Consider the following 17,887-nt stretch of genomic DNA (forward strand, 5'->3'; position numbering starts at 1 on the left):
ACTGTAGCTTTGTAGTATAGTCTGAAGTCAGGGAGCCTGATTCCTCCCGCTCCAATTTTCATTCTCATGATTGCTTTGGCTATTCGGGGTCATTTGTGTTTCCATACAAATTGTGAAATTTTTTGTTCTAGTTCCGTGAAAAATGCCAGTGGTAGTTTGATAGGGATTGTATTGAATCTGTAGATTGCTTTGGGTAGTAGAGTCATTTTCACAATGTTGATTCTTCCAATCCAAGAACATGGTATATATCTCCATCTATTTGTATCATCTTTAATTAGTATCTTACAATTTTCTGCATACAGGTCTTTTGTCTCCTTAGGTAGGTTTATTCCTAGATATTCTGTTCTTTTTGTTGCAATGGTAACAAACTCTTAGAGGAAGACATAGGCAGAACATTCTATGACATAAATCATAGCAAGATCCTTTTTAACCCACCTCCTAGAGAAATGGAAATAAAAACAAAAATAAACAAATGGGACCTAATGAAACTTCAAAGCTTTTGCACAGCAAAGGAAACCATAAACAAGACCAAAAGACAACCCTCAGAATGGGAGAAAATATTTGCAAATGAAGCAACTGACAAAGGATTAATTTCCAAAAGTTACAAGCAGCTCAATAACAAAAAAACAAACAACCCAATCCAAAAATGGGCAAAAGACCTAAAGAGACATTTCTCTAAGGAAGATATACAGATTGCCAACAAACACATGAAAGAATGCTCAACATCATTAATCATTAGAGAAATGCAAATCAAAACTACAGTGAGATATCATCTCACACCAGTCAGAATGGCCGTCATCAAAAAATCTAGAAACAGTAAATGCTGGAGAGAGTGTGCAGAAAAGTGAACCCTCTTGCACTGTTGGTGGGAATGTGAATTGGTACAGCCACTATGGAGAACAGTATGGAGGTTCCTTAAAAAACTACAAATAGAACTATCATATGACCCAGCAATCCCACTACTGGGCATATACCCTGAGAAAACCATAATTCAAAAAGAGTCATGTACCAAAATGTTCATTGCAGCTCTATTTACAATAGCCAGGACATGGAAGCAACCTAAGTGTCCATCAACAGATGAATGGATAAAGAAGATGTTTCACAAATATACAATGGAATATTACTCAGCCATAAAAAGAAACGAAATTGAGTTATTTGTAGTGAGGTGGATGGACCTAGAGTCTGTCATACAGAGTGAAGTAAGTCAGAAAGAGAAAAATGCCATATGCTAACACATATATATGGAATCTAAGGAAAAAAAAAAAGGTCATGAAGAACCTAGGGGTAAGATGGGAATAAAGACACAGACCTATTAGAGCATGGACTTGAGGATATGGGGAGGGGGAAGGGTAAGCTGGGACAAAGTGAGAGAGTGGCATGGACATATATACACTACCAAACGTAAAATAGATAGCTAGTGGGAAGTAGCCACATAGCACAGGGAGATCAGCTAGGTGGATTGTGACCACCTAGAGGGGTGGGATAGGGAGGGTGGGAGGGAGGGAGACAGAAGAGGGAAGAGATATGGGAACATATGTATATGTATAACTGATTCACTTTGTTATAAAGCAGAAACTAACACACCATTGTAAAGCAATTATACTCCAATAAAGATGTTAAAAAAAAAGATTAGGCAGCTTTTACTACGTCAGCTGTTTACATGCTTTGAATTTGATATTTAATTTAATCTTCTAATAGCCAGAGAGTTGGATCTTAATGGCATCATTTTCCAGATAAGCAAACAAAGCTAATAAATGGCAGAGCTGGAATTCAAATGTGCAGCGCTCTCACTAAAAACAAAACAAAACAGAACAAAAAACTTTCTACTCTTCCACTGTCCCCCAGCTTTACTGAGATATAATTGGAAAACCCTTCAACTCTTAAAAAAGCCTCCTTTCTATTGTCTTGTTAGTTGTCCCCCCTCCCTTTTATTTCTGACATTGGCATTTAAATGAGAACCCATGGAATGCGTTCCTATCCTGTTTTCCAACGTAATGCTTCTGAAGTAGTTTTAGGCTTTTGGAGAAGTCTCTAGCCACCTATGTTGTATTTGGTATTGTTAGGTGCTAAGTAATAAAGAGGATCTGAAAGGAATTTTTTTTTTTTTTTTTTTGGCAGGGATGAGGGTGTGGGAGGTGAGATGGGTAATTGGGTTAATTTAGCTGTCCTAAAGATAATTTAGTATTTTCCTGTGAAACGTCTTTGACATTTTAAAATCGAACTTGATTTACTGTTATTTTATATTACCTGGTTATTATGTAACATGTCCCACGATTACCTGTTTGGATCTGAGTATACTAGATGTGTTATGAAAAGCACTCTGGACTTAGAACCAAGAGGAGCCAGTCTTAGGCTTTCCTCTGACACTAGCTCTGTGATTTTGGGCTCATAATTGATCCTCAGTTTTTCTTAAGTGTAAAGTGGATTTAATAGAACCTATCACCAAGGTGGTTTTGTGAAGGTTAAATGAGGTAGAACACTGCTTCAGACAGTGCCTGAGATTCAGTAGCATTTAATAAATGTTAGTTACCCACCCCCATCCCAAATATTGAACATTGCCAGAAAGTCTGTAAATGTAATGTTATGTAACATTTATGTTTATAAGTGGAGACTTTATAGATACATATTATTCAAGTTATGAACTTCTGATGCAGGAAGCCCACTTATGCAAATAGCTGGGTTCCCACTACTACAAAAGCATCAGTATAAGATAGTGGTTCGGACTCCCAAATCTGGAACCAGCATCTGTGGGTCTGAATCCTGCTTTGTTTTACAAGCTGAGTTTATTTTACTAGCAAGTTATTCAACCTCAGTTTTCTCAACTGCAAAATGAGGATAATACCACCTACCTTATAGGGTTGTAAGGATTAAATGAGCAAGTATGTATATTTGTATACCAACATCCTATAAAGGTTTGCCACTGTTACTATTTGTTATCCTCCCATCTTCTCATTGTATAGACAGCCAGTAAGTCATCTGGAAAGTCCCTGGGATTCCATCTCATATCTTCTCTGATCGGGAGAATCCTCCGTACATCATATACCTGTCTTTTCCCTCTGTCTTCAGTCTCTTCCTGGTTACTGCATTTTAGTTCATGCTACCCTTTTCTCATGTGTAATGCACTTTCATCAATCCCCTTCTTTGTACATTTCTTGCCTAGACACTTAAAAAAATCTGTTTTATGTGAAACTCCAAACATTTTCTAACAGTGACTGATAATCCCAGCTATGTGTTCAGGATACTTTTTTTGTGTGTGTGTGTGTGTCACGCGGGCCTCTCACTGTTGTGGCCTCTCCCGTCGCGGAGCACAGGCTCCGGACGCACAGGCTTAGCGGCCATGGCTCACGGGCCCAGCCGCTCTGCGGCATGTGGGATATTCCCGGACCGGGGCACGAACCTGTGTCCCCTGCATCGGCAGGCGGACTCTCAACCACTGTGCCACCAGGGAAGCCCCAGGATACTTTTATTCCAAGGAAGATGAAAGTTGTATAATCTCAAGCAAATGAAAAAAATGGATGTAAAGTATTGTTTATGGAATGCTTACTCTGTGCCAGTCATTCAGATTAATAAACTGAGGCTTAGAATGGTTGAATAACATGTTTAAAGGCACCCAGCTTTTATCTGGGGGAACTTGGATTTGAGTTAGGCCAGGCCTACCTGGCCCTTGGTCTCAAAATCCCTGAGCTCAGTTGCCATAAAACTACAGGCACCTCCTCGCCACTCCATCTGCACCCCTTATTAACGTACACTTGAGTTTCCCTCAGACTCCAGCTTTCAGATGACAAGATCACTCATGGTTCTCTTTGGCTGCAGTAATATTTTGCTCATTTGCTAGGGCAGCTGTATAGTGTTTCAGATACTTTGTGTTAAATTGGTCTTTTGTGTGTTGGCTTGGAAACCTAACCACATTTATAGTAGTGTGTATTGGGGGAAAATGTGCTCCAGATTTCAAACAACCAACTGGGAATGAATTTTTAAAAACGCCCAACTGTTTATAAACTCAAGACTACCAGTGTAGTTGTTAGAGTATATTACCTTCGTTGATATACTTTAAAGGCTTATGTGTCATACTTGAACCAGACACAGTCTGGAATGGTATACACATTATTGCACTAATTTGCTTAGTTGTCTGTCCTCATCTGTGGCTGACCTTTGTATCACCAACCACTACCATTGTGTTTGACACATAGTAGGGATCCAGTGAGGAGACCTATTTAGTCCTCTTTAAAAAATCCATGGTTTTTTTATACTTTTCTGTAGCTAGATATATTTCAGTAAGAAAAAAATCAATGGAACGTCAGGCAACATTGAAAGAGGAATATTGCCATGCAGCTACGAATCGGATGAAAATACTGCTTATGCTAGGCGGAATTAAGACATTTACAGGTATTTGGGAGCCAGACACTTATGAGAATATTGCTTTGATTATTGGGAGGCAAGGAAAGCAGTCAAACGAGTTCCTTCTTGGCTTCGAGTCTTGTTTACTTTTCTTAGGTTAGAACTAATAGCTCTAATGGTTTTAAGAGAACATGGAGACAGGTCTGCTATGAAATGCCAGCATATTTAGTTCTAAGTTTATAGACATTTTCTAGTAAGTACTGTTTAAGGGTTTGTAGCTACACAATGATCATAACATCTTATAATAATTTTAAGAGTTTGAAGAAAGCAAAGCCTCCCAGGGACACTTCCTTCCCCAGTTTTACAAGAGAGAAAACTAAGAGAGCACTTAGTGACTCACCCAAGACCTCTGTGGGCCACCACTTTAGCATCATGCTCAATTTGTGATTGAGTCATAAATGATACAGAAGGTAGTCAGATGTAGAACTTAGGTAACTAAATATGTACCCATTTGTTCAAATAGTTCTGAGACATCTAAGATGTATTTGTGGGTAGGAGATTTGGAAATTATCTGAGAGAAATTAGGATTATGTAGGGTCCAGTCATTACCGTGGATATTATGAAGGGCAGTATCTCGTGGGAGAAGAGATGGCAAACTGTTGTTTTCGGCCCTTGCCACCCTGGAATTTGCAGAGGTTAGGGACCAAGTCCCTCTTGTTTATCCTTCTAGCCCTAGTCAGCCTTGTGCCTGCTAGTGAGCAGCTGGTCAGTAGTGGAGTATTATTGATCACATGAATGCCAGGCATAGACACTAACTGTGGGTTTGTCTTGTGGAAGGCCTATTTGATTGTTTGGCTGGCATTTCTTTTTTTGTGTTTTTCCTTTTGTCAAGAGAAAAACCACTTGACACAGCACCCCTAATCTAATTAGACCTTAATGGAGGTAACAGTTATATTAAGAACAGGAAAAACAAAGTGTTGAGAGGTCATTACAGATAAAAAGGTGCTCTCTTGTATAACTTTCATTTGAGACTTCAGGCAACTGAGATTCAGAGAGGTGAAGTGATTTTGAGTTAGCCCCAAGCCCTGTACTCGCCCACTGTGCCCCGTGGCTGCACTGCTCTTGACTGGTTTTGGGGAACAGCACAGCCTGTAATGCCTCCCCTCTGACAGTCTGCTCAAGTCCCGCTGCTCACGGGTGCCTCTGCTGCCACCTGGTTACACAGAGCCTCCTGGAGGCCTGGTCTTCAGGCCTGCTGCCTCTGGTCACACTCAAGGCCCTGCCCACATACCACATGCCACCTGTCTTTGTCTTGTTCTTGCAGTGGGGCCTGCTCTCAGCACATTCTCACCGTGGGAATGAAGCCTGGGAAGTAATTCGGTCAAGGTATTTATGACCGAAACAGGGTGCCTCAAAGCAGGCAATCTGCTAACCCTGACTTGGGCCTCTGAGGAGAGAAAAGTTTTTATTTCTTCTTTTCCTTTTACCTTTTTCTTTAGTCATTAAAAAGCTTCGGGCTGTGAATTAAAACTAATTGTAACTTTTTAATTTTATACAGGAAAGATACATATTTTATGGGATCTCCATTGATCTGTATTATGTTTCCTTTCTAGAGACATTAGGCCGTTGCATTTTTAGTTGTTTCTCTAAAGAGTTATTTTTGAATTAATTTTAGATAATTTATCCAAGCTATGTTCAAAAAGTAGTTTCATATAGAATACTGTTAGCCATTCTTGCATTTACTTTTAGAGAAGTCAGGATGTAAGCCTAATATTGGCCCTTACGAGGCAGTCATTAGAAATTTGCTATGGCTACTGGTGAATTCTTTAAAAATTTAATTAACATTTTAAAGAAATATCAGAAATAAATAATTCTAAGATGTCACTCAGATAAACATTTTTGTTAATATTTTAGTGTTTATTGTTTCAGACTTTGTTTCATGCATATATGGAACTATTAAGTTAAAAAATTTCCAAGGAGATCATAGAACATAGTGCTGTAATCTGGTTTGTTCACCAAGTGACTTCTCATAATTTTACCCCTATGAGGTAATAACTTTTGGTTAGGGTGACAGCTTTTTATGGTACATGGTGTGGATGAATGAAAGTTTGTTTACCTAACCCTTTAATCTGTTGCATATATATTATTTGTTTTTCCTACTATAAATAATCCTGTTACAGACACCTTTGTGCCTCCTTTTTTTTTTTTTTTTGAATTTTCTGATTATTTCCATTAGGAGACTGTAAATGGTATTGTTGTCTGAAAGTTATTCACATTTTAAGATTTTGGGTATTATTTATGCCATGATTTAAAAAGCACACACTGTATTTTAACAGAAATATCATAAATCTGCCCAGTTGGTTTTTTCTAAGACAGTAAGTTCTGTAGGTTCCTTGACAAATAAATGGTCCTGGGGACTGCGGGATGCCTGAGCCGTGCTTCTAACAGTTAGATCTTCCCCTGAGCACTGTAAACATTCTGGGCTGCCAGATTCTAAGATTTGCTCTGGAGGTGTGAGATAGAAGCCACCTTAAATAGCTGGAAGATAATCCTGGGGAAGAGACAGGCTTTGTCATTTTTGTGTTTACCAGGTGTGCAGCATTGAACCTTTAAAACCCTTCCAAGTAAAATAGGGTCTTCCCCCCCACCCCCCTTATGATTAAAATGCTGGCTGCTAATCTTTCATGATAAAGAGAGAGCAGTTTCAGAAGATGGATCATTTCCTGATTAGTGGTTGTAAAGATTTCACATGGATGGTATTCCCAGTGTTGTGAAGTTATTTTATTGGTCAGGTCTGCTTCAGTGAAATCAACATGGCTAGCTTATCTTTGCAAAGACTTGTGACAACAAGTTCATAACTACACTCCCTGGGGAGTGCAGTTTACTTTTAAGATTTTGCTTCAGGCATCTCTCTGCAGCCTTATGCTGTGAGTCTTTAAGACTCCAGATATGAAACTGGTTTGACATTAATTCCTAGCATGACAGCTTTTTAAGATCTCCTCTTTGCCTAAGTCAGATGAAGTCTGCAGAGCTAGCAGCATTCCTTCTCCCTTTATTTGCTCCTTTCTCCATGTCTCCTGGTTCACAAAAGAGAGTAATTATACCTAGGCAGTCATAAACATTATTGATTAGATTTGTATTTAATAAAATTAGACCTTGTCAATTATTAGTGAAAACTAAACCAAGGGAACCTATAGTTATGGAGCATTGAGTTGAACAACTTGGAAAGGGCAAAGTTCTTCAAATAAGGCACAGATAAAAGATCTTATCTGTATAGTCTTCTGTTCTTTGACTTAAGTATTAGAATGTTCCTCCAAAGCCTCAGTTTTCAGGGTAATGCTTAGGTGTTCTCTTTTATTTTATACTTCAGATAATTTAGAAACACTTGTATTTCTAAATTTATTTCTATTTTATGCATTGTATAGCTCTCCCTCTATATAATCTAGTATAGATTTAGATTGATAATTTTTTTAAATTATTGTTTCTTCAGAAATGTAAAAATATTCTGGCCTAACACGATGATGTATTTACCAACTGGAAAGATTGTGTTAAATTTGGAATTGTACTTACTAAATTATGGAACTGTGTACTACTGTTCTAGTATGTGATACTGCAGATAAAATTTCAAAGGAACTATGGAGAGAAAATTCTTGTAAAGGGTCGTATTGCTCAGTGAAATTGCTTTTCTTTTGGATGTCCCTGTTCTCTTTTGGTGTTTGAGGTGTGGGGGGAGGAGGTTTGCACAGGAAAGGTGTTGAGATTTATTGGCCCAGGTAACTGGAGCCTCTAAAGAGCAGGGGAAGAGAATCCGTGAGCTCCAGCGATGTCAAGGCATGATCTCTTTAGGAGTCCTACTTGGTTCTGCTTTTCTTTCATTGGTCTCATTTCTTGCCACAATGAGGTTTTCTCCAAATGGCTCAAAAGAGAACAACTGGCCGCCCCAAGGTGGTGTTTTTCTGGCTTCCATTTGTCAGATCTCTCCAAAGGACTTTTGCTTGGGTCATCCTTTGGTCACGTAGGTGGACAGTCATCAGTAGGGGTCAGGGCAGGACACTGTGATCTGTAGTCCTAGCAGGACCACATGGCATGAGAGGTTTCTACACAGATAGAGACAGCAAATGTCTAACAACATCTTGAATTGGCAGTTAAAATTTTTTTCTAATTGTGGTAAGATACACAACATAAAATTTACCATCTGGACCATTTTTAAGTTACAGTTCAGTAGTGTTAAGTACATTCACATCATTGTGCAACCTATCTCCAGAATGCTTTTTGTCTTCCAAAACTGAAACTCTATACCCATTAAACAACACCCCTCCACCCCATCCTCCCCTCCCCCCAGCCCTTCGCAACCACCATTCTACTTTCTGTCTCTATGAATTTGACTACTCTGTGTAGCTCATTTAAGTGGAATCATACAGTATTTATCTTTTTGTGATTGACTTATTTCACTTGGTGTAATGTTCTCAAGGTTCATCCACATTGTAGTATATGTCAGAATTTCCTTCCTTTTTAAAACTGAATAATATTCTATTCAGTGTATATACCACATTTTGTTTATCGTTCATTGACAGACACTTGGGTTGCTTCCACCTTTTGGCTATTGTGAATAATGCTGCTATGAACATAGACGTACAAATATCTCTTTGAGATGCTGGTTTCAATTGTTTTGTGAACTGGCAGTTTTTTACACAACTCTTAGGTCAAACAGGTGAACTAAGTTCACCTTTTTCCATAAAAAACTGCCCTTTATCTTAACCTCCCTCTCATATCACCTTCACTGGTTACCTAAGCCATATTGTGGGGCTTATTTTGACTCATCTCTCCTGGACTGTTAGTCACCAAGTTTGATAGATTTTTAACTCTTGAGTATCCTTTTAGTCCAATAGCTTCCCTGAGTGTGGTTTGTTCTCAAGGTGCTCTGTGAGTAAAGAATTTCATGGTCAGATAAGTTTGGGAATCGCTTGATGTTGCTTAGTTTATCCTTTTCTTGGAGAACTAAAATAAGAAACTATTGAATATTAGCCAACTGTTTTCCAGATATATGACCATGGAGCTACCTTTTCACTTAACGTGTATGAAGTTGAGAAAGAAATACTGTTCTCACTGCTCTTTGCCTTTTCACGCCCACTCCTTACTGCCTTTCTGTAGGTTTCATCTCTGGCTTAGATTGTAGCCCAGTCTCTGAAATCAGGGGGTTTAAATCTTTTTTGTCTTATTGATCCATTTGACAGTCAGTTGAAGCCTCCTTTTCTTGGAATAAAACAGCTTAGACAGTGAAATACGTAAGATTACAAATCATTCACTGATTTGTTAGAGAAGAGCCGTCCTCTTGTTCATTCTCAGTTGCTGCAGCCTGGAAATATTGTATGGTGGGGAGTAGTATGGGCAGTGGAGTTTGGACAGTCTGTGTGGACAGGTTATTTAACTCTGTGTCTTAGTTTACTCATCTGTAAAATGAATATAGTAATAGTACGTACTTCATAGGGTTTTATGAGAATAGGTGAGTCCTTATATTCAAAGCACTTAGAACAGTGACTGGTATATATAAGTGCCCAATAAATGTTAGTTGCTATTTCTGTCTTCCCTCCCTCCCTCCCTCCATGGTAATATCATTTTTTATCATCTTACTGCAAAAGATGATTTACGATTCCTGTGAAGTTCATTATTCAGTGATTTTGCATGCATTTCATAGTTAATCCTCAACGAAGGAAAAAAATGCATCTGATAATGCTCCCAGTAATTAACTTTTTGGAGCTCATTAATTTGGAAAATATAGATCATCCTTTTATTAGTGTAGAGCAGGGGTCCCCAGTCCCCAGGTCACGGACCGATATTGGTCTGTGGCCTATTAGGAACCGGGCCGCGCAGCAGGAGGTGAGCAGCGAGCAAGCGAAGCTTTATCTGCCGCTTCCCATTGCTCGCAACTTAGTAAATAATTTTAGAGGAAACACTGCAGAAGGAAGTGTGGTTATGTGTGAGTGACTGACTTAGAGGATTTTTATTTTTACTGAGACTTAAATATTTTTTCTTTGAGAGTTTGAGCGGGTAAGAGCATGAGTTTCAGTCATAGCCCTGTGACTTTGGACATGTGACCTAATGGCTTGCCATTTACTATGTACCACCATTTACTTATTTGCAGAAATGAGGCTGGTTATACTTAACTAGGGTTAATTTGAATATTAATGTGATAGCATGCAGAAAACTTTCCTGTGGTAGGTGATCTGTAAATGGTTTCACCTCTTCTCTCTCTTTCCAACGGAGGCAGAAGAGAAATTCCTGTGTAATCTGTTGCTCAGCTCTGATGCTCCTCACTCTGTGGTGGCAAATTTGCCTCTTACCAAGGCTTTATTGGTAAGCATTTTAAACTTTTCATTATTATTGTTGTTATTGTTGTTGTCATTGTTGATATTTTGTTTGACATGGGTACTATATTCACATGCTTCAGAAAGTAAACCAGTATAACTTAGTACAAATTGAAAAGGCTTGCTCCAGTTTTTGTCACTGTCAGCTTCCTTCCCTGCCCCCTTAAATAACCTCTTTTATGCATTTCTTGTGTCCAGATACAATTAAACACAAGTATATATTCTTCTCTATACAAAATGTAGCATACTCTATATACTATTCTGCACTTTGCTTTTTTCATTTTACAGTATATCCTCCTCTCTTTCTGTATTAGGACCTGGAATGGACCTGGAATATTTCCTTATTCATGTGTGTGTATGTTACATGTATGTATGTACGTATTTATTAGAGCTCCGGCATGTTCTGTACCATGGTTTACTTAACCAGTCTCCATATTCATGGATATATTATTTGTTTCCATGCTATTATTACTGCAAACAGTGCTTCTTTGTATAACTCATATGTACAAGGTTGGGTAAATTCCCAAGGTCGTTGGGTTAAAAGATAAGTGCATTTATAATTTTTCAAAAATAATTTTTATCAAGATTGTAAATTGGTCTCCACTGGGCTCATACCATTTTGCATACATTGGCATGTATTTTTTTGCACTGCAGACAGCTCTCACCCCATCCTCCATACCATTTTTTGAGCTGCTGTCTTGGCAATGTGGAGGGAGTTGTACAAGTGGAGGAGATCCCATCTCATGTTTCCTAAGTTGTAGTGGGCAGTTCAAGTCTAGTGTTTTCCAACCTGAGTAGTAAGACACAGAGTTATACTGTGGTGTGCGACTAGGCATTCTGCCCATCCTGATCTACTCTTCTTCCTGTCTTGGGATCTGAGGATGGAATGGCTGGTTGTATTGTGTGCCTGATTTACCAAGTAGGTCTGGGGGACAGTCACTTACTCTGTACATAAAATATTATTGGCTGCTGTCTCCTTTTTTGGAAGTTATTTTTAAGAAGTTATATTCACTGTTTTTTGCAAAAGTTTTTCTTATTTATTGAAGATTTAGAATCCAGAGAATAGAATAAAAGCCATTTGGAATCCCATAACCGTAGTCAGTATTTTGATGAATATCCTCTCAATTTTATTTGCACATGCCCAACATAAATTGTGTTTATATACTGCATGATGTTTTATAACCTTTCCTTTGTTAGTGAATCATGAATATTGTTCCATCTTCCAATAATTATACATATATATATACACATGTATATATATACATAATTACATATATATATGTGTATATACATATGTTATTATTTTTTTCAGTGTAGAATTCTGTTAGATGGCTTCACTGTGATTCTGTGTTCCTGGATGAATATTTAAGATTGTTTTGTTAGTCGTTCTAAATAACTTTGTGATGAAGACCCTTGTAGCTAAATCTTGTATATCATCGTTATTTGCTTAGAAGTAGAAAGAACTTCTGGGTCAAAGGACATTTATAGATTGCAGAACTCACGTGATGTTTATATTTCTAAATGAGAGTACTTGCTTTGTCGCATTTAATCAATTTGTGGATATTATAATTTTAAAAAATTTGCCAGTCTATTTGTAAAAAAATGGTAAATCTCTATTTTACTTCATAGATATTTGGTTATTAGTATATTTAAACTTTGTTTTTCATGTTGAGAATTCATGTTTTCTTTGTGGATTGCCTTGTCAAGCCCTTTGTCCGTTTTATTATTGGTGTGTTTGTGTTTTTCTTTTTTTAAAGCTATATGTTAAGAATATTAACTTTTTGTGATACATGGTACAAATATTTTTTTTCAGGTTGTTTGCATATATATTTAGGGTCTTTTTATACAGAAGTTTTATATTTTCATGTACTCACACCTATCAAACATTTCTTTTTTAAAATTTATTTATTTTAGGCTGTATTGCTTCTTCACTGCTGCACGCGGGCTTTCTCCAACTGTGGCGAGTGGGGGCTACTCTTTGTTGTGGTGTGCGGGCCTCGCATTGAGGTGGCCTCTCCTGTTGTGGAGCACGGGCTGTAGGCACATGGGCTTCAGTAGTTGTGGCTTGTGGGCTCAGTAGTTGTGGCTTATGGGCTCCAGAGCGCAGGCTCAGTAGTTGTGGCACACGGGCTCAGTTGCTCCATGGCATGTGGGATCCTCCCGGACCAGGGCTGGAACCTGTGTGCCCTGCATTGGCAGGCAGAGTCTTAACCACTGTGCCACCAGGGAAACCCCAAGGTTTCTACTTTTGATGTCATGTTGGAGAGACCTTTTGACTTCCCTAATTATATAAACATTTATCTCTATTTAGACTTAGTATTAGGTATATTTGATATTTTTAAATGACAGAACACATTTTAGTATGTGGTGTCAGATGAATGCTAGCTTTCTTAATATTTTTTCTAACTGGCTATCCAGTTGTCTCACCACAAAAAAAAATTATCATTCTTCCCATCGACTTGAAATCCATGTCTTTAAAACTTGTTCTGTTTTCTTAAACATACTTGAAGATTTATACTAAAACTCTATTAAAAAGACATTAGAGCTCTGGACTGTTTTCAGGCCATTGGTGCCAGGGTGATATTAAGCAGGTAGCTTAACCCTCTCTTTGACTCGATTTCTTCTGTGAAGTCAGGACTGACCTTCAACCAGAGTTGTTAATGAGGATCTGATGAGGTAATGGATATAAATCATGAAGTTCTGTATAGAGAATAAGTGTTTATAATACTACTAATTAGGATGGGGCCAGGTATTCCTGAGGCTCTAGAGCCACACTTAAACTAGTAACACAGCATAATAAAAGGTTACATTTTGTGTTTGGGGCATATTAGAAAAACCAACAAAAGAGCTTCTCTGGCATTTGAGTAAATTCCCTAATGGGAACAAATAGAACCTTATCACTGAAATAAAAAAAAAATTTTTTTATCTTGATAGGGATTAAATACAGTAATTAATTTCCTTAATGATTAAACATAGAAAGCAAATGTAATGCTACACTTTTCACATTATGATATTCTTCATTTGGTCTTTTTCTTTCTTTTTAAAAAAATTAAGACAGTTACTTTACTTTGAACACGAAAGTGGTATAAGCAACTGTATAGACTCCATGATATGTTCTTCTCCCATTTGCTCCAACCCCAAGATAAAATTTTGGGAGAGGGGCTTCCCTGGTGGCACAGTGGTTGAGAGTCCGCCTGCCGATGCAGGGGACACGGGTTCGTGCGCCGGTCTGGGAAGATCCCACATGCCGCGGAGTGACTGGGCCCGTGAGCCATGGCCGCTGAGCCTGCACATCCGGAACCTGTGCTCCGCAACGGGAGAGGCCACAACAGTGAGAGGCCCACGTACCGCAAAAAAAAAAAAAAATTTGGGGAGAAAAAATGTATTATATTTGGTTAATTATGTTATCTACTATTACTTGTTCTAAGGCAGGCATGGCATTGACTGATATCTGGCTTAAGGTCTAAGAATCATATTCACATAGAGCATGCTAAGTGGTTGCATTTTGGGAAATGAAACTTCCATTTGGGTTACAGTTGAATGTGTGTGCAAATGAAGAGTTACTGAACCACTATTCTTGATTAATTAAAGAAGATGAATGTGATTTGCCTACATTTCCACAGTTCCTTCCATGTAAACATCAGTTTTGTTGTTCCTTTTACTGAAAAACATTCTGATGAAATAATCTTGCAAAGGAAAGATAATCTAGCTTTGAGTCTACAATAAAAATGCAAAAAGTAAACAATAGTCAATACTTAATTTTCTGCTCAGCTATGTTTAGGACCTTTACAAGTAGTGTATTAGTCTCTAGAGAGTACCGCGGTGCTGCCTGTGCCAAAAATTTCATGTACTCTCCTTGAGCATCAAGATGGTCCACCCTGGTTCTCCAGCAGACACAGTGTGAAGCGGTGATAAGTTCCTGCAGGAAGTGTTAGCATGTCTTCTTTCCCCATGAAAGTCTGGATCCACTGTCCTCTTTATCTCTTATACACAAATATCTGCTTCCCTCTAAGATGTATCAAATTTCATTATTCAGATGTTCTTCATAAAACATCTTAATCTTTTCTTCTAGTTTGGTAGTTTATTTGCATATAGTTATTCTGTTCATCCAGGAGTAATTTCTCTCTTTTTGGATTTTGTCTAATTCTGGATCATTCTCATATTTGTTAGCAACCTGTTTCCAGTAAAAGACACCAAGCTGATATAGTGGCTCTAGGCTGATGGGACTTCAGTTGATTGAGTTTCCACTGGTCCATATACCATATGTTCTCCACCTTCCCTGCCTCACCTGGAGAATTGCCTGCAAATCGTGGGGGATGGGGGTGTGTGTGGAGTGGGGCACTGATGAGACACAGCTCTTCATTTGGTCTTTAGATTCAGACATTGCCAATAAACTTACAGAGTCAGGTACATGGATTCATATTGGGGATTTGATAGTCACTGAGTTTGAGACCATAGGTAAGTCATTTCATGCCTCTGAGCTTTGGTTTCTTCATCTGTAAAATGAAGTGCCTTTGTAGGAGTTTGAATGTAATATCACAGTGCTGAGGCCTCTTTCCAGCACCAATTTCTTGGAAAGGAGGCCAGTTTTTTTACATTCCAACCAAGGGAAATTTGAAATAACTGTTAATTTACTTTACTTAATTTTTTTTGTCTCTAAAATACAAGCCAAATGATCTTCATTTTTACCTTTCACGTCTGATTTTTTTTTTTTTTTTTTTTTTTGGTGGTATGCGAGCCTCTCACTGTTGTGGCCTCTCCCGTTGTGGAGCACAGGTTCTGGACGCGCAGGCTCAGTGGCCATGGCTCACGGGCCTAGCCGCTCCACGGCATGTGGGATCTTCCCAGACCGGGACACGAACCCGTGTCCCCTGTGCGGCAGGCGGACTCTCAACCACTGCGCCACCAGGGAAGCCCTCATGTTTGATTATTAAGAGAGTAATAAGAATATAAGCCTCAGTGAAGCAGATAAACCTCAGATAAGTCAAATGAAAGAATTTCCAGTAATGTCATTGTGTTCTGTATTTAAAAGTGTTTCAAAGATTAGATCAGAAATAAATGAAAACGAAATGAAGGAAACAGTAGCAAAGATCAATAAAACTAAAAGCTGGTTCTTTGAGAAGATAAAATTGATAAACCATTAGCCAGACTCATCAAGAAAAAAAGGGAGAAGACACAAATCAATAGAATTAGAAATGAAAAAGGAGAAGTAACAGCTGACACTGCAGAAATACAAAGGATCATGAGAGATTACTACAAGCAACTATATGCCAATAAAATGGACAACCTGAAAGAAATGGACAAGTTCTTAGAAAAGCACAACCTTCCGAGACTGAACCAGGAAGAAATGGAAAACATAAACAGACCAATCACAAGCACTGAAATTAAGACAGTGATTAAAAATCTTCCAACAATCAAAAGCCCAGGACCAGATGGCTTCACAGGCGAATTCTATCAAACATTTAGAGAAGAGCTAACACCTATCCTTCGCAAACCCTTCCAAATTATAGCAGAGGGAGGAACACTCCCAAACTCATTCTGTGAGGCCACCATCTCCCTGATACCAAAACCAGACAAAGATGTCACAAAGAAAGAAAACTACAGGCCAATATCACTGTTGAACATAGAAGCAAAAATCCTCAACAAAATACTAGCAAACAGAATCCAACAGCACATTAAAAGGATCATACACCATGATCAAGTGGGGTTTACCCCAGGAATGCCAGCATCCTTCAATATACACAAATCAGTGTGATACACCATGTTAACAGGTTGAATAAAAACCATATGATCAACTCAGTGGATGCAGAAAAAGCTTTCAACAAAATTCAACACCCATTTATGATAAAAACCCTCCAGAAACTAGGCATAGAGGGAACTTTTCTCAATGTAATAAAGGCCATATATGACAAATCCACAGTCAGTATCGTCCTCAATGGTGAAAAACAAACCATTTCCACTAAGATCAGGAACAAGACAAGGTTGCCCACTCTCACCACTATTATTCAACACTGTTTTGGAAGTTTTAGCCACAGCAGTCAGAGAAGAAAAAGAAATAATAAAAGGAATCCAAATCAGAAAAGAAAAAGTAAAGCTGTCACTGTTTACAGATGATATGATACTATACATAGAGTATCCTAAAGATGCTACCAGAAAACTACTAGAGCTAATCAATGAATATGGTAGAGTAGCAGAATACAGAATTAATGCACAGAAATCTCTAGCATTCCTATACACTAATGATGAAAAATTTGAAAGAGAAATTAAGGGAACACTTGCATTTACCATTGCAACAAAAAGAATAAAATACCTAGGAATAAACCTACCTAAGGAGACAAAAGACCTGTATGCAGAAAATTATAAGATACTGATGAAAGAAATTAGAGATGATACAAACAGATGGAGAGATATACCGTGTTTTTGGATTGGAAGAATCAACATTGTGAAAATGACTATACTACCCAAAGCAATCTATAGATTCAATGCAATCCCTGTCAAACTACCAATGGCATTTTTCACAGAACTAGAACAAAAAATTTCACAATTTGTATGGAAACACAAAAGACCCCGAATAGCCAAAGCAATCTTGAGAAAGAAAAATGGAACTGGAGGAATCAGGCTCCTTGACTTCAGACTATACTACAAAGCTACAGTAATCAAGACAGTATGGTACTGACACAGAAACAGAAATATAGATCAGTGGAACAGGATAGAAAGCCCAGAGGTGAACCCATGCACATATGGTCACCTTATTTTTGCTAAAGGAGGCAAGAATATACAATGGAGAAAAGACAGCATCTCCAATAAGTGGTGCTGGGAAAACTGGACAGCTACATGTAAAAGAATGAAATTAGAACACTCCCTAACACCATACACAAAAATAAACTCAAAATGGATTAAAGACCTAAATGTAAGGCCAGACACTATAAAACTCTTAGAGGAAAACATAGGCAGAACACTCTGTGACATAAATCATAGCAAGATCCTTTTTGACCCACCTTCTAGAGAAAGGGAAATAAAAACAAAAATAAATGAGACCTAATGGAACTTAAAAGCTTTTGCACAGCAAAGGAAACCATAAACAAAACGAAAAGACAACCCTCAGAATGGGAGAAAATATTTGCAAATGAAGCAACTGACAAAGGATTAATCTCCAAAATTTACAAGCAGCTCATGCAGCTCAA

General features: G+C 38.2%; 1 protein-coding gene across 5 annotated transcripts in view; it reads left to right on the plus strand.

Annotated features, from left to right (window-relative positions):
• JAK1 (Janus kinase 1) overlaps positions 1-17,887 on the plus strand; it is a 232,381-nt gene that overhangs the window by 105,082 nt on the left and 109,412 nt on the right. The window contains exon 2 of one of the 5 annotated variants that reach the window (XM_060139848.1): positions 10,607-10,692. The exons of the other annotated variants lie outside the window; for them this stretch is intronic. Coding sequence (XP_059995831.1) covers positions 10,643-10,692 — 50 coding nt within the window. The 5' untranslated portion in view covers positions 10,607-10,642. The remainder of the gene's footprint in view (positions 1-10,606; positions 10,693-17,887) is intronic. 5 annotated transcript variants of the gene reach the window in all.

The sequence above is a fragment of the Lagenorhynchus albirostris genome, chromosome 2 (assembly GCF_949774975.1).
Source record: "Lagenorhynchus albirostris chromosome 2, mLagAlb1.1, whole genome shotgun sequence".
NCBI classification, from domain to species: domain Eukaryota; kingdom Metazoa; phylum Chordata; class Mammalia; order Artiodactyla; family Delphinidae; genus Lagenorhynchus; species Lagenorhynchus albirostris.